Source organism: Panthera onca, chromosome B4 (genome assembly GCF_046562875.1).
Source record: "Panthera onca isolate mPanOnc1 chromosome B4, mPanOnc1 haplotype 2, whole genome shotgun sequence".
Lineage (NCBI taxonomy): Eukaryota > Metazoa > Chordata > Mammalia > Carnivora > Felidae > Panthera > Panthera onca.
The window spans coordinates 108,014,560-108,037,084 of NC_138345.1; the positions used below are offsets into that span (position 1 = coordinate 108,014,560).

Genomic DNA, 22,525 nt, shown 5'->3' on the forward strand with positions numbered 1-22,525 from the left:
TTGTATCAATAAAAGAAAAAAAAATTCCCAATTTTTTATGAGTTTCTAATTTAATCAATTTGGATAGATTGAATAAAATGCTTTCTAATCTATAAAAACATATATATTTGAGTCTCTCCATAAATTTACCTGAAGTACTTTTCATATATTCACAGTAAACACCTTCATCTTTGCTGTTTGTCAAAAAATAGAGAGGATCCGACAAGCTCAGGGTATTCTGAACAACCAATGTCTTTACGATGCACTAAGGTGTCCTGAAATGCTTTGATAGGACACATGGTTTTAGCATAACTGTCCAGTCCCTTATAGTAATAGTTAGCAAAGTTTGTTCTCCATTTGGGTGCATATACAAGAGCATCCTTTCGGGCACTTTTAGGTTTATTCCACAGAATGAAAATGTGACTTATGAAAGAATTATACTAGCTGTTTCAAGATAGCATAACTTATTATCTCAGACTCATGTAGAGGCGAACAGAAAGCATAATTTATGTGAGGAGCAATCTCTACATAAGGGAAAGAGCACTGTGGATATCAGAACATCCGATCTCTCGCTTTGGCTTTACTATGAACTAGCTGTGAATACAGAAAAGTTAACTGATTTCTTGGTTTCCTACTTTTCTCTTTTATAAGATGCCCATTTAAACTCTAAAAAAAGTATATGATAGATTACAACGATTTCAATTGTATGAATTTTAATACAAAACATATAAAATCAATTTCAAAAATTTTCTGCATACACTGAAAATGTAAGAATGAACTAACTATAGGCCTTCTCTAATTTCTTCTATTAAATGTAGGTACCCAATATAACTTGAAAATATCGAGCATAACTACTCTTTTTTGCAAAAGGGAAACTAGAAAAGACTGCTTCCCACAGAAAATTTATTAACAATAGGTGCTCAATTGTTTTTATACAATGAACAATGCCCCTTTTTATATAAATAATCATGGGAGAAATATTTTTAAGCCATTTTTTTTCTTTCCATAACCTCACCTACACATAAAATTTTGCTGTAAAGCCATCACTTCTATGAGGAGGTATTCATTGTAGATGCCTGGAAGTCTATGAAAATCTATGTTTACAAGAAAAAAAATTATCATTCTAACCAACTGCATATTCACACAGATGCTTAATAAGAGCTATCTGATGACATAATGAATTATCAATTCTTGAGGAAGTGCATACAGTTGGCAACTATTTTTTAAGATTCACCATCCAGCAAACTAAATTTTCTCATTTTGAATCCTTCATGTCACCTTTTTGACATTTAGTTGAAAATTTGGAACAAACACGATAACATTAAAAATATAAATGAAATTCACAACGCACTGATACCCAACTTCAGAAGTTAAAATAAACTCAAGTGTGTATTAGAGTAAAATTATGTTGACAATATGCAAATCAAAACTGCAAAAATGCTTAGGCTTTTCTTTTAAAATGTCTCATCCATTGCTTTCCCTCCAAAGGACAAAAGTAGCAAAAGAGGAAGGTAGCAAAAAAGGAAACAGGAAAGCCTGTTTTAGGAACTGGACATCTCGGTTTAATTGGCTAAAAAGTCCAAATGCTAATACTCCTAATAATCAGCCATTCCTTTTGTGTCTTGGTAACGTATATCCTTATACAATGTATATCAAATGGAATTTTTTGATTCACCTCTGACATTTCAAAGTTTCCATTTTTGAATTCCCCTAGTCTTAAGTAAGTAACACATTGTCTACTTTGTTTGAAATCTATAACATTTTCCCCAACATCTAGGGCTCCATGATGCAAAATGTCATTTTGCCGATCTTCTGTTCCAGTACTCACTTTAATTTTTTTAATTAAAATCGGATTTTCAAATATAATCACAAAGACGTCTCCTGCTGAAGGTGGTTTTCCCCAAAAGTACTCATCGACACTACTATAAGCCTTGCTTGCTTCATAATTTTCAAAAACATTCATGTTGGTATACAGATTTGCAGGAGGGTTATCGGGGATGTCAAATGACTCTTCTTCAAAATCATCATCCTTCAGCTTATTCTCAGTCCCTTTATATGATGAATAATAACCCATGTGCTGAAAGAGAGATGGTTTAAAACGGATCACGTTTTTCTGAGCTAAAAGACCCCGAAAATGAGTCAGTAGCCAATCACAAGGCATTTCTTGATAAAACATTAATAAAAAGTGTGCCAAACGTGGGAGATCATGAGAATGATAAAGTTTTCCAATGTAGCCAAGCTTAGAGAACTCAAGAGTTACCCAGTAGGTTCCTTCAAGGGATGTAATGACTTTCTTGATGGCAGTTAAGAAATTTTTTGAACATCGAACATCATCTTCAAGCATTACATAATAGTCTGAAGTATTGGCACAAAAATTAAGCAGAAAAGCATAATCTACATTTTGCTTGGAACGAAATCTGACTCTGTCTTCTGGATCATTGTAATTTCTTTTAAGGCCATCCAGGATTGGGTAATATTCCTCTGGAGCATGTATAACTACTAATCTTCCTGCAATAATATGGTGGGCAAATTTCTGTGTAATATCCTGGACTATGATCTCACGCCAGGATGAATTAAAGTCTGCTAGATGAACCACCACTGAAATTTCCTTCAGCTCTTCGTAGCTGGACTGCTCAAAAATTGACTTGATTGTCTCAAGTAAATAGTTTCCTTTTTTTCGTTTCACTGACGACAGTCCAATGGTAAGAAACCCTGAACAAAAGAATTCAGAAGGAAGACAAATTAAATGTGAAATAGGTTTTGAATAACAGAGACAAAACTCTTTTCCCCTTAGGCCTGCTACTGTATTAGGTAAATCTAGTAAATGATATGTATAGCATATTTTGTGATTAAAGTATTATGCTAAACATATAAAGCCTATGGTACTTAATACATAATTGATTTTTCTATGAAAAAAAATGTCTCTTAAGCACAATGACATATGAGTGTTATTGCTGTAAACATTTGTTTATGAAATAAAAAATATGATTTAAGGTGTTTTACAGCTTAATGCTCTCATATATGCCCACTAAAGAAGATAGATGTTTGGATAATATCCACACTATTAAAAAATGCAAAAGGAGAAGGGAATTCACACTTAAGGATGACAAACTAGTCTCAAATGATAAAAAAGAAAATTAAGCCTAACTTATTCTTTTACACATTTTTACATTTTTCATAGAAAACATGGAACATTTTCATTTGTCTTTGATCACTGTCAGTATTTTGCACCAGAAAAATTAATAATTGGACTTCACAAGTTTATTTTGAAATTTACTTAGTATTTTAATTAGAATGCCAACAAAATTATAACTACTTTTTAAAAACTGAATTATTACTCAAATGTGTTGTACATTGTTCCAACACATGAATATCCCCGTTTTCCTTATTTTGAAACACAGTTTTACAGCAATTTTGTCTGGGGAAATTTTTATTCAGACACCTAAAATCTAAAATTAGAAACTGGATATTTGTAGAAAATAAAGTAAAAGCTGGTGAAATGGCAGTTTAGTTCTAATAAGTATGCATGTCTTTTTATTGAAATATTTTCACTTTTTAAACCTCTGATTCTCACCATGATTCAGAACTGAATAAAATTTCATAACCACTCTTTGGAAAATAGGAAAATGTTTATATTCACCAAAATCACTGTTTTTTTTTTTTAAGTTTAAGTTTTTGAGAGAGAGAGAGAGAGAGAGAGAGAGAGAGAATGGGGGAGGGGAAGAGAGAAAAAGAGAGAACAAATCCCAAGCAGTCTCCTAGCTCTGTGCCAAGTCTGATGTAGGACTCAATCTACTAACCTGAGCTAAAATCAGGAGTCCAACGCTTAGCTGACAAGCCACGCAGGTGCCCTGAGATCACTGTTTTAATACAGACACCTGCTTCTTGTGACTTATACAATACTGAAAGAACCCTGTCCAAGAAAAATCTTTCTCACTAGTCTGTCAGAGAGGTAGACATGGACACATTTTGTTTAAATACCTGGATTTACCACACTAGCTTCTTTTGAAAAATGAGTACGTTCTCTGGTACCATTAAACTCAAGATACCAGCCTTTACTAATAGCTTTTACAATAGTCAATGGTATCAGGTTACTTTCCACATAAAAGGCAGGAGTCTATGAACTGTACCCTTGAAATTATCTTGAAAATTTACCCTATGCAATTATCTTGAAAATTCCTAATAGTCTTTTGGGATAGCTTTGCACCTATCATCATTCCTACTTTATAGATGAGGAAACTAAATCACAGGGAGATGTGTTAACTGTGCAAAGTGTTAACACTTCGTGAGACGTAGGGTGCCAAGATCCCAAATGTGCTGCTTGTACCCTCTGTTTGTATCACCTCTTTGTATAAAGCAGCAGCATATGTGCCAACACACATTAGTAAACTGAGGATGGAGAGGGAGAATTAGTAATGTTTGCACAAAGGTAGTGTAACAGATGGAGATAAAAATAAACAGTGGCAAACTTACGCAATTAGAAGAAAGCTTAAGAACAATCAACATTTGAAATGAAGGAATGAACGGAAGATCGTCCTAAAGAAACCTGCATTAAGTTACAAATTTTCTCAACCTGGTTATCACAGACTCACGTGTACAAACATTTCTTAATGGGGAACTCAATTTCTATGGTCTCCACAAGATCTGTTAAGAAATTCATGATATCACTTGTTTCCTTGATTCCACGAGTCATGTTTTTCAGAGACATTTTTAAAGCAGTGTGAATCCTATAATTGATGGCATCTTACAATTAAAATGATAATGTGTATTTTCTTGGTGGCACATTAATTAGATCATTATACTCTGTAGAGTCTATAGCGTCTTGAAATCCATGAAGTGTGTGTAGTATGTTACTTCTCAGATCCAAACTGCCTGTAGTGAGTTGAATAGTTTTTCTATTCAACCTCAGAATGTGACCTTACTTAAAAATTGAGGTTTTGCCGATGTAATTAGTGAAAGATCTTAAGATAAATCATATCAGATTGACAGTGGGTTCTAAATTCAATGACAGGTGTCCTTGAAGAAGAAGAGAGGACACAGACACAGAGCAAGAGAAGTTCATGTGGAGATGGGGGCTGGGATTACAGTTATGTCCCTACACGCCAAAGAACACCAAGAGTGACCAGAAGCTGAAAGAGGCAAGAAAAGATTTTCCCCTTAACTTTCAGAGGGAGAGTGACTCTGCCAGCACCTTGATTTTGAACATTTGGTCTCCAGAAACAGGAGAGAATAAATTTTTGTCATTTTAAACTACCTCGCTTGTGGTAATTTGGTATAGCACCTTGGGAAACTAAAACAATGACTTTCACTTTTTCAAAAGTGGTGGCAAGTCATAAAAACCAAAGCATTAGAGTTGCAAAATATATCAATATTGGGAATAGTTGTTTTTAAACTATACCTTTACAATTTTAAATAAAATTATTTTTCTCAGTCTTTCTACATGGTTCTACAATAAATTGTTTGAAAGTTTATATTATAATTAGTCATGTTAAAAAGTTTCTTTTTTTTATTATTATTCATGGATGGGATCAGTGAGTAACTGCAATTTGTGAAGAAACATTGAAATGTTTCCCAAAGAATATATTATATTAGTAAATAAAGCCCATAAAATTTTATTGCTCTACAAATGAAGCCGGTTGTCATTATTTTAAAACAAAAATATTTTATGTTCTATATTCTTGATTTAAAAGTGTAGGGATCATGGGCACCTACGTGGCTCAGTCGGCTAAGCCTCCGATTTCAGCTCAGGTCATGATCTCCTGGTTGGTGGGTTCGAGCCCCGCTTTGGGCTCTGCGCTGACAACTCAGAGCCTGAAGCCTGCTTCGGATTCTGTATCTCCCTCTCTCTCTGCTCCTCCCCCGCTCACTCTCTGTCTCTTTTTCCTTCAAAAATAGATAAACATTAAAAAAAAATTAAAAGTGTAGGGATACTTACGCTTTCTTTGTAAAGGTGTGGCAGCTAAGTAGCGATATGTGACATTGATGGCTCCTGAGAAATTGGATAAATCTTTGAAAGTATGCACATAGCGTTCTGAATTCAGCTGATGTGTGGATGTTTCCCTTATAAGCTGTTTGTCTCCTTCCTGAATGCCAAGAAGGAGGAAGAGAAAATAAATATAATAGATGGTCATGGATTGAAGTTTCTCCTTAGGCAATGAATATATGGGGCTGATATATAACATGGTTATTATATAAATCTCAACTACTGGTACCACAAGCTGTAGATCATTATCTCTTACCTGAATTCTTACCCAAAGTCTCTGTTCCAGGCTCTCCTACTCTATTGCACTCTTTATATTCCTCTTCCATTTGCTTTTCTACAGCATACATTAATAATGGCATCTACTTGGCCAAAAAAAAAAAAAAATCTCCACATGAAAATTACCACTGCCTTTATGTTAAAATTCAAATTCATCACAATAATTCAATGGTCTTAAAAATTCATAATCATCGACTTTATAGTTCCATGTAAAACTAATTCTTACTAACCTTCCCATATTTGAGTCATATTAAGCTGTTTCTTCTTCTTCAAGCGTTGCTAAATAATATTACACAATATTTCTGTGTAATTCTTTCTGGATAATTTATTAATCAAGAAGTTTTAGTCAGTTACTTATATGGCCACTATAATCAGACTGTTAAGAATAGATAGCCATGGTCCTTGTGACATTGTGGTGTTTTTTTCAAATGTCTTCAAGATATCTTAATTAAGGTAACTTTGTACCAAGTCAAGGAAATCTCTTCAGACCTTGCATTAGTTTCTCTCACGATACATTTGCTCATTACGTGTGTGTGTGTGTGTGTGTGTGTGTGTGTGTGTGTGTCTGATATTCTGTTGCAGGTGAAGTCTAATCCTTTTATATTTAAGATGTTGATTATGTAATTGGTAATGGACTTATGTCATTCAATCTCTGGGCAAGTTTATTTAAAAATATATATTCATATTTAGTTTAAAATATACCCCATTAACCATTAATTGGTCCTCTTTTCTCCCTTCTTCAGTATAAGTTCAATAGTAGATTTTGATTAGCTAGTCACCATTTGATCAAGTCTTTACTGATTATACATTATTAGCAAAATATCGACTTTTTTGACCTTTGTACATGGCTTACTACCATGGGTAGAATATATTTAAAGATAACCTATTTAGAAAGAATTTTGTTGTTTCTGGCAAGTTCCTACTGTACTGTGTGGTGTTATATAGATCTATTTCTACTATTCCATATAGAATGGCAAGTCAAGCCTGAGAAAGCCATTAAGAAAATAGAGAAAGTGAATGCATTAAAAACAAATTTGGTGCTCATATTATCTGCCTGTGCTCAATAAAACTTTAATTAAACCCTTGCTATAAAAAATTAGAAAGGATTCTAATATAGTTTTTACCTCATTTGGAACATTCACCAGTTTACATCAAGTCAAATGTGAATGGAGAAAGTGACTGACTCAAAATTTAAAATCAATGGCCAGACTGGAATTGTCTTAGAATAAACATTGAGAATAGTAGGCCATGACAGGGAAGAGCTTTCAATCTGATCATTGCCAATTCAAGATCTATTCTAAATATCCTTCTGTATGTTCAATTATGTTTATAAACCTATACTTGGTCTTTAATACTGTATTTTTATATTTTATATTGCCTTGATAATTGCAAAAAAATATTTATAATATATTTAAAGTATTTAAAATATTTATAATATATTTGCCATCTATAAGTTACAGGCTTTCAAAATATATGAAGTTATACCTTGAATTCTATATTGCTTATAAATATACTAATTGAATATCTACTTAATCCTGATTATTTCAATTTCATTATGAATAAATATGTTTATGTTTGTCTTTCTGAAAACCTATATAACATTATTAAAGTTTTAAAATCCACAAATTTAGGATTGCCAAAATGTAACTAAGGACTCAGTTCAGCATCAGCTACATTAATAGTAATGTAATAGTGCCCATTATCAATAGAGTCTAGAAGAAATGTCTATAAAAATCACAGCTATCACAACACTGAATTCATTTTACCATTCTGTTCTTATGTGATGTTACATTCTAAAGGCAGTGCAGGATATTGAATATTTCTTTAAGAATTCTATCTTGAATGTGTAAAAATCCAGACCTTTTCTGTGTTAAGATAGAGTACATTCATCCTGATTGAAGGACATAACAGAATATAAAATGAAATGGAACTTATATGAAAGCACTTTATTAAATTCTCAGGAACAAGCTTCTTTACACTTTTCAGCATAAATAAATAATGCAACTTTCACCTGAGTCAGCCTTGTTGGCTGCTTTCCAGAGGCATCTACCTGAACAGCTAGGCTCTCCCTGGATACCTTCTTTCTGTAGATACTATACTGTGGTGTATTTCTCAGTAATAAGACAAAGCTTTATGACAATCATTTTCTGGATAGGAATGCAATTCAATGGACTAGCTACAGACTAAGTATATACCCTAGTGGCTACTTTGAAGATGCTCACAGCCCAGAGGCTAAGTTGATTGGGCATGCAGTGTCGTTTCTACTTAGTTTGCCTTGGAATAGCATTTGTCTCTTACACTGAGCTTGGCTTCCTTTCCCAATGAAAGGCACATATGTCCCGAATATGTAAGCAATACATTAAACTGTTATATGCCCAGTATTTCAGGATACAAATGGATTTTCTAGCAAAAACACAGCAGAATACAATGTACTAAGTAACTCCAGAGATCTTTTACTTGCAATTGTTTATCTGTTTTCTCTGAATTGTGACTATTATTTCCCCCTGAAATAAGGGAGGCAGGAAAAAAAGATCTACTACTGTCTATGTTTAGAAAATTGTACACATTGTGGCATTCTAAAATAAAAAAAAATAAATCAGATGATTTTATGAAAACTGAAATAAACACAGATAAAAGGGTCAAAGGGAGAAGTGTTAAGAAGAAACTACGTGTATACTAGTAGGTGGCTGGCTTTCCATGGATATTAAACACTTTTAGAAAAACAATATTAATGTAATTTTATATTAATTATTTAAAGAATGTTTAAATCTTTATGCATATTAGCTTTGGGATAAAAATTAGCTCCAAATGCAGTTTAGGTAAAAAATCATCTAGTAAATAGTGAGAAATTAAACTAATAAAAATACTGTCATTAAATTTTCAGTAAGGTTATGCTTATATTTAACCATCATTTTAATTCACTCTTTCCACTTTAATATAAGTATTTAAAAACAATATTTTTTTTAATTTGAGAGAGAGAGAGAGGGAGAGCATGAGCAGGGGAGAGGGGCAGAGGGAGAGAGAATCTTAAACAAGCTGCATGCTTAGCATGGAGCCGGACTCAGGGCTGTATCCCTTGACCCTGGGATCGTGACCTGAGCTAAAGAAAAGAGTTGGACGCTCAACTGACTGAGCTACCCAGACACCTTCAAATAATTTCAATTTTAAACTAAGGAGCAATCCCTTCTCTATACTTGGGCTGATTTGTGAATTTGACTAGATATATGCCTAATATAGCCAGAGAAAATTTCATCAAGAAAGTACTCTTTAGTAAGAGCTGCTTCATTAAATCATACCTTTTTACATTAGATGGCTGGGACTGAAGTGTAGATAGAAATGTGTAAAAGAGCATTAGTATTTGATCTTCTTATAGATATATACTCTACTAGTTCTTACACATTTTATAATGAATTTGAAGAGCTTTTAAATCAACAAAATAGAAGGATGCTTGCTGCATACAATGGTCTTTTTCTGTTTAAAATGAGACACTGCAATTGAGTTTGAAAGTGTCTCATAAATGCAGCAAATCATTAAATGCAATAGGTATCCTGTTAATACCATGTGTTTCATTTACAAGATGTGATATACTGCTACCAGTAGACACAGATGTAAGAAATATTTTTTTATTACAAAATTAAATCACTTATCAAAAGCTCTTCTAGTTAATTTATGATCTTTAATTTTATCCAGAAAAAAAAATAGCTGGATCACATGGGTCTTGCTATATTGTCTTTAAGTCTTATAAACCTAATAATCAGGTTTAAAGAAAAATCAAAGTGCATATCATTAGTAAGTTTCTCCAATTTGCTATGTTTACCTAAATCATCCCTAGTCAAATTCTATGAATCTGTGGTGATTTCAGCCATTGTGAATTGTCTGTGGATAATAGAATGAAAGGTCCACAAGATCAAGACCTATACATGAATGTAAAAGGCATAGGCAGAACCAAAATCTAGGAATCTGGCAGAATTTCATCATCAAACAATGCTAAAGGAAGTAAAATGCTTTACACAAAACTTCCAAAGAATATCTGTACCAACTAAGATCAAATGATTAGGCTATAGGACATAGAATAGTATATGGCAAATCATGGGTAGTTAAAAAATCATGTTCAATTAATAAAACATTTTACTGGGAAATGCTTTTTGTTGTTATTGTCAGATTTTCTCTTGATAAGATATTAACTGAAACTTTCAGCATGCTTGCATAATGGAAAGTACTTTTTAGTCCTCTGTATGTCCAAAGATTTTGATTTTCTGAAATATGTGAACAGGAATAATAGTGTAAAGATTAGGACTTTTCCAGATAACTTAAGCTCAATTCAGAATGAAAGTGAATAAGCAATAATTACCTTCTTATTCTCATCAGACATGAAATGATGTGATATTTATAACAATAACAACTAATAGAACAAATTGAGTTCTCAGAATTAACCAGAGTAAGTCCTTTGTCCGTTTCTAGAATTTAATTAAAAGTTAATTTATATGCTATATTCTAATTTATCTTTTTTTAAACTACTGAATACTTTTCACATCATTGTTTCTAGTTCTTAAAGTTCTATGTTATTTTTCAGTGAATTTAAATATACAACATGGTGGCCATTTATGGCTATTCAAAATCAAATGAAGTGTCATATATGATAACAAAATAGCATAATTAGTATCATTAGTTAAAATGTAGAATTTTGAAAATTTTGAGAAGAAAATTGATAAAGGACTCATATCTTTAAGCAATTTTTAAAAATCTATATTTTTAAACTAAATCTCAAAATGGTTATATATACTATTAATTCAGCATGGTGATGATAGCTAATTTATTTATACAATATACATATTTGAACTACTATATACAGAATTAAAGAAAACATTGTGACATAAATCAAAATAATTATAATGCTGGTAATATATAATTAATACAAAAAGTAGCTTGATAGAAAACATAAATGTCATAGTTTTGCTCAAACTAAGGTTATGCCAGCAGCCTAGGATTGAAGTTATGTTACAATTGGACTAAGTCTAGTTTGACTTCAGCTTTATGTGTAACAACAAAAATAAAAAACCTCCAAAACTTACCAGAACATAGCTGTCTTCAATGTACAAGTTCATAAAGAGAAGGAAAATGACAAGAACTCCCAAAAATGACACTGTGGAACGTTTTCGCAGGCATCTCATTTTATCCAGTATTTCAAAAATATGCTTCATTTGATAAAATTTAAGCATTCTATACTGTGGAAAAGAGGCACAGAATTATTGAAAATGAAATTTGGATGTAAATATTTCTTCATCATAGATATCAAAAACCAGGCCTTAATAAAATGTCAGCCTTCAAATGTTTGCACTGAAATTTTCCCATTTTCACACATACGACATTCACAGATTGTTAATATCTTAGCATGAGGTTAACGCACTAGCTTATATTGTGGAGTGGTTTGCTTGTTTGTTTTTCATGGATAGATTTTTAATATACCTAGAATTTATCTTTGTGTCTTTTATCATGTAATATAATAATTTCATTTCTTTATTTTTCATATGGAGAGCCAATGGTCTTCCACTTTCTGTGCACTGGTTGTAACTACTAGTTACATTACCAATCCTGACTTCAAGGGTGTGGGGAAGTGTAATCCCCCATGAACTGCGAAGTAAAGAAGAACGTTACTATTGTATACCATATTTATATCGAATCATCCATTCTTTTGATTTGTGATGCCACTTCTAGAATAAGGTCACTTTCTAATTTGCATTTCTAATTTGCATAGGTTGAAAATGTATTTACAGATCCATCATTTATAATTTTTTTTCCAATAAGGAAATACATAGCAATTTTGACCAAAACCTTCTAAGTGAAATTCTGTTATTCTGTAGATAAAACAGCATTATGTTTGTAAAAGATTTTTTTAAACTGTTTTTTAATGTTTTTTTTAAATTATTATTATTTTTGAGAGAGAGAGAGAGAGAGAGAGAGGATGAGAGAGGGAGGGAGGGGCAGAGAGTGAGCTAGACACAGAATCTGAAGCAGGCTCCAGGCTCTGAGCTGTCAGCACAGAGCCTGGCAGGGGGCTCAAACCCACAAACTGTGAGATCATGACCTGAGTCAAAGTCAGACTCCCAACTGACTGGGCCACCCAGGTGCCCCTGTAAAAGATTTTTATCTGGATTTTGAAAATCGGTGAAAATACAAGAGATTGCAATCTAATCATACACCAAGAGACAAAATATTTTTAAATGTCAGACAAAATATTTTTAAATATGAAGACTTATCTATAGCATGAAATGCATGTATTCCCTCTAACTTAGCAGTTATACCTCTAAAAATCTTTTCAAAGACAATTGTATTTGTGAGTAAATGTTTAGCTGGTATTACAATGGTATTACAAGACAGTGATGTTTATAAAATGAGTTGGAAACGATCTGTAAGATGTTAACAACTGTTACCTTGGTATAGAAGAATTATCAAAAATTTTCAATCGTGTTTTTACTTTTTTCAATTTCTATACTTTCAAAGGTACATATATTCAGTAATATTTAAAAACTTACTTTTAATTTTCAAAATTCTCTATTGTCCGAAGGAAAAAAAAAACCCTGCATTTTATTTTGGAGGCACAGCATAAACACACCAATTTTTTTTCAAGAAAAAAATTTAGAATGTTACACTTTATGGTGTGTTTTGGATGTTCTGAATTTGAAGGTTATAACTTATGTAAATGCTAAGTCAAGAGGAAGTATATTCTAATTCTATTCCTTTGAGACAAAGGCAAAATGTAAACAATGTGACCACAAATTGAATCTGTAAAGTTCAAATGTAAACAATTATATATAAAAAAATAAGAATATTTATTAAAATTTATTAAATACTAAATGCTGGGCAATACAGTTTGCATGGGTAACTCACTGATCTTTCATAACAATGCTAAGATTTTAATATTGCCATTAGTTTACAAATGAAAAAAAAAAGAAAAACCCCGGAGTTTTCTTGAGTGTCTCCATAAGGGATGAGTCCATTTTTTAAAACTTAAAATTGACCAGAGTCTGCTCTATGAACCACTAATGGTGTATCATTTAGTAATTAGGTTTCATATGATATATATATTTTTTATTTTTTTAATTAATTGATTAATTAATTTAGTTAGAGTACATACATGAGCAGGAAAGGGGCAGAGAGAGAGGGAGAGAGAGAAAACCCAAGCGCTCTCCATGCTGTCATACAAATGGCCAAATAGTACAGGAAAAGACACTCAACATTACTTACTGTAATGGAAATGTAAATAACAATCACAATGAGATATCACATCACATCTCTTTAAATGGTTATTATCAAAAGGCTAGATATAAGTACTGGTGAGGCTGTGGAGGAATCTTGTGCACTGTTGGTTGGATGTAAATTATTGCTGCCACTATAGAAAAGAATGACATTTCCTCAAAAAGTTTAAAATAAAACTACCATATGATCCAGCAATTCCACTTCTGTGTATATATACGAAGGAAAGAAAATTACTATCTTGAAGAGATATCTGCACCTCCATGTGGACTGAAATATTATTCACAATAGCCAAGATATGAAAAAAAAAAAACTAAATGTCTGTCAACAGATCAGTGAATAAAGGGAATGTGACATATACATATAGGTATGTGCATATATATACACATATACATATACATATATATGTATATGTATGTATATATATGTATATATATATATATATATATATATATATATATATGTTGGTATATTATTCAGCCATAAAAAAGAAAGAAATCTTGCCATTTGTTACAACATGATTAGACCTTGAGGACATTATGCTAGGTGAAATGAGTCAGAGAAACAAAAATACTGTGTGATTTCACACACAGAATGTGAAAAGGCAAATACACAGAAACAGGGGTTTAGAATAGTGGTTGCCAGGGCCCAGGTGGGTGGGAGAAACAGGGAGATGTCAGTTGAAGGGTATAGACTCCAGTTATGAGTAAGTTCTGAGTATCTAATGTATTACATAGTGCCTGATATTTAACAGTATGGTATGATATATTTGAAAGTTGCTAAGAAAGTAGGTCTTACATATTCTCACCACAGAAAACAAAAAGGTAATTATGTGAGGTGATGGAGGTGTTAACCTTATTATGGTAATCATTTTGTGATATATACATGTATCAAATCATCACATTGTATATTTTATACTTACAAATTATCTTATGTCAATTATATTTTAGTAAACCCAGGAGAAAATATAGAAAAGAAACCTCATGTTCATATGGCTTACTGGTGAATTTTACCAAATATTTTTCAGGAAAAAATAATACTAACTCTACACAAGCTCTTTCAGACAATAGATTTAAGAAAAATTGGTAGTGAAGGGGCGCCTAGGTGGCTCCATTGGTTAAGCGACCGACTTTGGCTCAGGTCATGATCTCGCAGTTTGTGAGATCTCGCAGTCAAGCCCTGCATTGGGCTCTCTGCTGACAGATCAGAGCCTGGAGCCTACTTCAGATTCTATGTCTCCTCCTCTCTCTACCCCTCCTCTGCTCACACTCTGTGTTTCTCTGTCTCTCAATAATAAATAAACGTTAAAATATTTTTAAAAAATTGTTAGTGAAGTATTCTTGACGCACAATGCTACATTAGTTTCAAGTGTACGACATAGTGATTTGAAAATTCTATACATTACTCAGTCCTCCCTATGGTCAATGTAGTTGCCATCTGTTATTATAGTATTACTGACTATATTCCATATGCTGTACTTTCATATTTGTGACTTATTTATTACATGAATGGAAGTTTGTACATCTTAACCCCCTTCATTTGTTATGCCCATCCCTTCACCTACCTTCCGTTTGGCAACAACCATCTTGTTCTCCGTTTTTAAGAATTTATTTGTTTTATTTTTTAGGTTCCACATAGAAGGATATCATATGGTATCCTTCTTTCTCTGACTTATTTTACATAGCATAACTCTTAATCCATCCATGTTGCTGCAAATGGCAAGATCTCATTTTTTTAAGCACAAGTAGTATTTCATTGCATGTGTGCATGTGTGCATGCATGTGTGTGTGTATAAATATATGCATATAGATAGAAGATACAGATATAGGTACAGATGATATAGATATAGATGATGGTATATAGATATAATATAGGTGATATAGATATAGATGATGATATATAGATATAATATAGATGATATAGATATAGATATAGATGTAGATGTAGATGTAGATGTAGATGTACCTTCTTTATTCGTTCATCTATTGTGGGACACTTGTGTTGCTTCCATATCTTGGCTATTGTAGCTAATGCTGCCACAAACATGGGGAAGCGTCTGTCTTTTCAAATTATTGTTTTATTTTATTTGAAAGTAATTTCAGTAGTGAAATTACTAGATCAAATGGTATTTCTATATTTAATTTTTTGAGAGAACTCCACACTATTTTCCATAGCGGTTGCACCAATTTACTTTCCCACCAGTGGTGCATGAGGGTTCCCTTTTCTCCACATCCTCACCAACACTTACTATTTGTTGTTTATGTTATGTTATGTTATGTTATGTTATGTTATGTTATGTTATTGTATTTATTTTAGTTTTTTTTTTTTTTTTGAGAGAGACAGCATGAACACTGTAGAGGCAGAGAGAGAGGGAGAGAGAGGATTTCAAGCAGTACAGAGCCTGACATGGGGTCGAACTCATGAAACTATGAGATCATGACCTGAGCCAAAATCAAGAGTCAGACAATCAACCAACTGAGCCACCAAGTTGCCCCATCTATTTCTTGTCTTTTTTGATAGTAGCCATTTTGATTGGTGTGAAGTGATATCTCAGTGTGGTTTTGATTTGCATTTCCTTGATGATTAGTGATGTTGAGTATCTTTTCCAATTTAGACAATAGATTTGTGTCTGTTATTATTTTAACTCATTTTACAAATAATTTTATAAGAGCAAAAAATGATTATGAAAACAACTTCATTATAAATATAAGAATTTAAACATAGGTAACTCAAATGTTATTCTTAATTTTTTACAATTTGAAAGTGTATGTCCCCCAAGTATATGATGCTTCAAAAACTGCTCAACCATCATTCCTGAAGGAAGAACATATCCATCTTGTAAGCTCTGATTCCAAATTTCTAGTACATCTCAGATAGATATTGTTACTTCAGGTACCCTGCAACATCAATACTCAAGACTCTTGGAAAATTTGATGGTTCATAAGTTTGTTAAAGCAAGAACAACCTTCTTATTTGATTCATAATAACTGTAGAAACACTAATCTCATGTCTACATCATCTATATCTTTACAATTATTTTTGTTTACACACCTGCATTTGTGTGATGATAATCTTATCAAGTAAATTTTGTTGCAAACATCATAAGAAATGAATGAATACTGTTCCATACCTGTTTAGCAAAATAGAATCATTAGGCTTTTGTTGCATCATGTTGTGAGATGAAATCCTCTCTGTCTGAGGATGTTCTGAATGAAAATACCACATTTTCTTTATTCTTTATACATCTATCCTTTACTCAGCAATTCATATGAGTTTTTATACTATCAATTTTACCATTATCGTGTTGTCAAGAGTACCACTCATTTTGCATTCATCATCTGATTCATCTAATAATTATGAAGCAAATCTTTCTGTTTACATTTTTCTCCTTGTCATTATCAGAAAATGAAATGAAAATGAAAAACTCTGAATATTCAGCTGTGTTCAATGAAAGGTTAAATCCCCTGCAAAGATCGTGTCTTTAGATTTCATTTTTACCTACTTGAAAGATCATGCAACACTGCACAGCACAATAACAAGAGATTTAATGCACAGTATAGTGACTAGAGACACAATATGGTATTAAAATCATCAAACATGTTAAGAAACCAGGTTTTAATTATTCCCATCAGAACAAAGAAATGATCATTACATGGTATGATGGAGGTGTTATTACTATAATGACAATTATGTTACAATATATAAAGCTAGCAAATATACATGCTTATGGTTACACAGTATTATACATCAAATATATTTCAATAAAAATAAAGGTATACCAGAAAAAAAAGTTAACAGTGCCTTTTGATGAGGAATAGTTTTTTTAATGTTGGTAAAGTTGAATTTATCATTTTTTTTATTGTAGTGCTTTTTTGTGTTCTAACAAACTATCACCTAATTCACATCATACACATATTTTCCTGTTTTCTTGTAGGAGCTTTATAGTTTTTGCTTTTAGGTTTAAGTCTACAAATGATCTCAAATGAATTTTGGCTCATGGTGTGGGGAAGACGATGAGGTTCCTTTTTTATCCTATAGACTTCATTAGTTGCTCAAGTACCACTTGTAGAAAGAAAGACTATATTTGGTGCCTTTGCTGAAAATCAATTTGATATATGTGTGGTTATGTATATATATATATATATATAAATCTATCTTTGGTATATTAATCTATTTGTCTATCTTTTTAAAAATTTTTTATGTTTATTTATTCATTTTGCAATAGACTGAGGGAGCAAGCTAGGGGGGCAGAGAAAGAGGGAGAAGGAGAATCCCAGGCAGGCTCTGCACTGTCAGTATGGTGCCCAAAGTGGGACTCGGAGTCATTAAATGTGAGATCATGACCTGAGCTGAAACCAAGAGTCAGATACTTAACGTGCTGAGCCACCCAGGTGCCCATCTATTTTTCTATCTTAATGCCAATACTAAATTATCCTAATTGGAACCTCATTAGTATGTCTTGAAATAACATAAGGTGAGTCCTTTATGTCACTCTTCTTTTCCACGATGTTTTTGGCTATTTCAGGTCCCTTGTATTTCTATGGAAATTTTATCATAATTGTCTATTTTGACAGAAAAAAAACTAGTTAGAATTTATTAGGACCTAATGGGTCTGCAAATAAATAATCTTATAATCAATAAAAATTTCTACAAAAAGCAAGATGCATAGGATTTAAGAATTTGTTGAATGTACAGCTAAGTTATTGGGATCTAGAAATATACAACTGATATTTTAATATTGACACCTTGAGTCATGTGACCTTCTTAAACAGTCATAGCATCTGTAAGCAAAGGCAGTTTTAATGCTTATTTTTGAATCTATAAGCTATTACAATTTGTTGCTGCTGCTGCCTTATTTATTTACTGGCAACAGCCTCCAGTATATTAAACAGAAGCAATGAAGTAGTGACAGTAAATTTGTTCTGATATTATAGGGATGCATGTTATCTCACTGAGGATGTTTCCCTCTATCCTTAAATTGTTGATATTTTTTACCATTAATAAATATTGGATTTTGCCAAATACTGCTCATCTGCTAAGTTGATCATATGGAAGTTTTTGTCTCCATTATTCTTTCAATATGATGGATTATATTGATTGATTAGAATTTAAACCAAATATAACCAAATATTAAATAATCATATATATATGTGTGTGTGTGTGTGTGTGTGTGTGTGTAATTCCCTTTCTAATCATTATCCTCTTTGTTGACTTCTGCTATCAGAGTGTTTGTTTCAGAGAAGTCTCCAGTCTATGGCTAATTTTACCCCACTGCTAAGGCAATACTCTTCTGAGTACTCTATCTGACGCTCAATGTATTAATTTTTTTTCTATTCTAGATGAAGAAAACATGATTATTTCTGCCTTTGCATTCCAGAAACCATTCCAATTGTTTTTTTTTTCAGCGATTCCTTACCAGTGTTGGATAGTGTTCTCACACATATGCAGTAGGTGCTCAGCTACAGACATAAGGAAAACCCTTTGTAGATTTCTCAATCTCTCTCTCTCTCTCTCTCTCTCTCTCTCTCTCTCTCTCCAATTGTAGTCTCCATGCAGCTTTCTCCTCTCTGGTACTCTGCCTAGAAATTGTAGCCGTTTCAGAATCTCAAAATTCTCAACTACATCTCGTCACCTCAGGGAGACCACCTGTCTCATTGGGTTCTCTCCCCTGGTACTATAGTCTAGAAACTCTGAACAGTAAGCTGTGGCAATCACCTCAATTGTTTCCTTTGTATCATGAATCATACCCTTTTCTGCTTATTGTTCATGTGTATAAATTTGTTTCACACATTTAGTCTGGTTTTTCAGTTGTTTAAGGAGAGAAGGTAAATCTGCTCCCTATTTCTGCATTGTGGTCAGAAACATCTTGCTGGTTATAAAATTCCTTGCCTGTGCTTTCTTCCCTTTTTCTTGAGAAATATTATTGCATTATTGTCTTGCTTTTAATGTTACTTGGGACATCTAACGCCACCTGTTTTTCTTTCCATTATAAATGATTTGGCAAATGTAAAATGAGTTGGTTGTGTTGCCTACAGTTGTTAAATATTCTTTTTTATATTTAAGATGGAATCAGTTATGTCTTGAAGTTAACCATTCTTGAATACTTGAGGAAACTTTGACAAAAGGCAACACTGCACAGAACGATATCAGTATATCAATATATCTAATTTATTTAATACATTTAATTGTACATCTATTTTTTAAACACATGGAGAGAATATGGTGGAGGAATAGTGTGTAAATGCTATATATTCTGACAGTACAAGAAACTAACCAACTAAAAACGTAGGGAAAGAGAGGAAGGGGAAGTAGAATAAGCTCATCGATATCTACACTGTCTAGATAACAGATGTGAGTCAAAGGCTATGATTTAAAACAGACAAAACAAGTATCAGAAGCTAAACTAAGGAAATGGGACTAACAGCATAATTAAAGGTATTAATAAAAGATAACCACAACAGAAAAATTTAAAAACTCCAAATAGCAAGTACCAAAAGAAATTAAAGAAAAATATATAAAAAATCTACCACGTGGAGAAATATACTAAATATTCCATCATACAGAGAGGAAGTATACCATAAGACAACAGAGTTGAGACCAAACACATTAGTAGTATCAATAAATGCAAATGGGCTTAACTCATTTATTTATTTATTTATTTATTCATTATTTTTTTAAAGTTTATTTGAGAAAGAGAGAGAGAGAGAGAGCACGAGCAGGGGAGGGGCAGAGACAGAGGGAGAGAGAGAAAATCCCAAGCAGGCTCTGCACTGTCAGTGTGGAGCCCAATGTGGGGCTTGAACCCACAAACCATGAGAACATGACCTGAGCCGAAACCAAGAGTAGGATGCTTAACCAACTGAGCCACCCTGGGGCCCTAATTCATTTTTTAAAAGAAAAAGATTTTCAAACTGTTTTGCATGTGTGGATGCACACACATGTACAAATACACACAGACCTGAACTTTAAATTGTATAAAAGAAACATATTTAAAACAGTAATTCAAGAAGGCTAATGATCAAGGGATGAGCAAAGTATTTTAAGCAAGTTTAAATAATGAGAGCACAGTTTGACCCCCTGTTATACAATGTGAGTGAATATAGGCCATAAAAGCATAAAACTACTATATTTGAGCCACGTTGTGATGCTAGATGACACAATTCTCTACAAAACATGAGCAAATAACACAACGAGCTACTTCGTAAATCTGAAACAAGAGAAGATTCTTAAGTCAAAACGTCTGATGTGAGGAGCCCATAAACATTCACAGAGCAAGACAGGTCAAGAGTCCAAAAACTGTCAAGCATGAGAGCAGACGTTTGTATAAATCAAGAACTCTCAGAAACATAAGCATATGTATATTGATCCACAAACACAGTGAGAGATAGCAATATTCTTCTCTCAGAATCTGACAGTTTAAATAGTCAAAAAAAATAGCAAAGACAGAGACTCTAAATAATCCAATGTTATCTCTTAATATTTAAATTTTGTGTGTGTGTTTTGGCCAACAAAGTATACATGGTATGTAGGGATTTTAAAGAATGTTTCCTGTCTGACCATAAATCAATGTAATACCAAATAATCCAACAAAGGAGGAGAAAGCATCTATGAAAGAGATGCTGCTGATGGCTTGGGTGGAAATGTGATGGCGGGAAGTAGAGAGATTTAAAAGCAAGGTAACTCCCAGATATCATAATAGCATTACTGGGTAGCCATTTTTAAGCCACAGATGCTCAACAACAGCATTAGTCTCTCAGGGTCCCAGTGTGAAAAAAAAGGATGTTGGTACAAGTAACTAATAAAACTGAGTATCTATTGAAAATCACTAAATTGAACATGGCAAACCCAAGCTCACCATTGTTTACAAACAAAGTATTAAAAGAAAGTAAAAGGGCACCTGGGTGGCTCAGTCGGTTAAGTGTCCAACTTTGGTTCAGGTCATGATATTCTGGTTCATAGGTTTGAGCCCCGCATTGGGCTCTGTGCTGACAGCTGTCTGGAACCTGCTTCGGATTGTATGTGTGTGTGTGTGTGTGTGTCTGCCCTTCCTCTGCTCCTGCTCTGCCTCTCTCTCTCTCAAACAAACAAACAAAAAACAAAACAAAACAAAAACAACAAAAAAACAAAACAAACTCGGGGGGCGCCTGTGTGGCTCCGTCGGTTAAGCGGCCGACTTCAGCTCAGGTCATGATCTCGCGGTCCGTGAGTTCGAGCCCCGCGTCGGGCTCTGGGCTGATGGCTCAGAGCCTGGAGCCTGTTTCGGATTCTGTGTCTCCCTCTCTCTGACCCTCCCCTGTTCATGCTCTGTCTCTCTCTGTCTCAAAAATAAATAAACGTTAAAAAAAATTAAAAAAAAAGAATATAAAAACTTGGTTTTGAAATTATTACACAGGTGAGCACATCCTGATAACATAGACTACACTAGCATGCTCCTGCTTAAAAACATCAGTCACACAAATGAAGACAGGTTATTTGAGCCGTATTTTGGTTCCATGTTCAAACAATGTTTTATTTGTGAGAAATTTTCCACATAGTCTTGGAATAATTTTAGAGAGGTAGAAAGTGTTTTTCAGAGGTCATGGTTGATTATTACAGATTAGGTTCATTTAGAAAAATGATAACTCCTATTATCATGGTTTGAGTGAATTATTTTTTCAGGATGATATATCATCATCTTTATATACCCTAAATGTCACAAGAGATTTATTTGCTGACAACATATGTTACAATATACTTTCTCTCTTGCATGTGTAATGGGACATGTTTAGTAGTTTTACTGCAAATGTTTCAAAACCAGCTTCTTTGTCAGAAATCTGTAATACAACACTGTTAATTGTGAATATAGTTATGGAAATAGGGATATATAAAATCCCTACTCCCCTGCTCCAAATGCAAGCAAAGTTGGCACATCTGGTTCAATAAGATTTCATTTTTTTTTTTTTTTATTTAAGGCAGAATCACAGCCTCTTTGGAAGACCCAGTGCTGAATCTTCACATATATGAAACTACTTCAAAGACATAACTATTTAAGAA

At 33.1% G+C, this 22,525-nt stretch overlaps 1 protein-coding gene across 5 annotated transcripts in view; it reads right to left on the reverse strand.

Moving 5' to 3' along the window:
* Window positions 1-1,341: 1,341 nt before the first annotated feature.
* Window positions 1,342-22,525, reverse strand: part of MGAT4C (MGAT4 family member C) — a 222,467-nt gene continuing 201,283 nt past the window's right edge. For 3 of the 5 annotated variants that reach the window (XM_060656845.3, XM_060656844.3, XM_060656846.2), the window contains 3 exons: window positions 11,311-11,463; window positions 5,915-6,062; window positions 1,342-2,691 (listed from right to left, as the gene is read on the reverse strand). In XM_060656845.3, the coding sequence (XP_060512828.1) occupies window positions 1,550-2,691; window positions 5,915-6,062; window positions 11,311-11,457 (1,437 nt within the window). In that variant the 5' untranslated portion in view covers window positions 11,458-11,463 and the 3' untranslated portion in view covers window positions 1,342-1,549. Of the gene's footprint in view, window positions 2,692-5,914; window positions 6,063-11,310; window positions 11,464-16,543; window positions 16,623-22,525 lie in introns of all 5 variants that reach the window. The other 2 variants (XM_060656843.3, XM_060656842.3) reach the window with 1 other exon arrangement.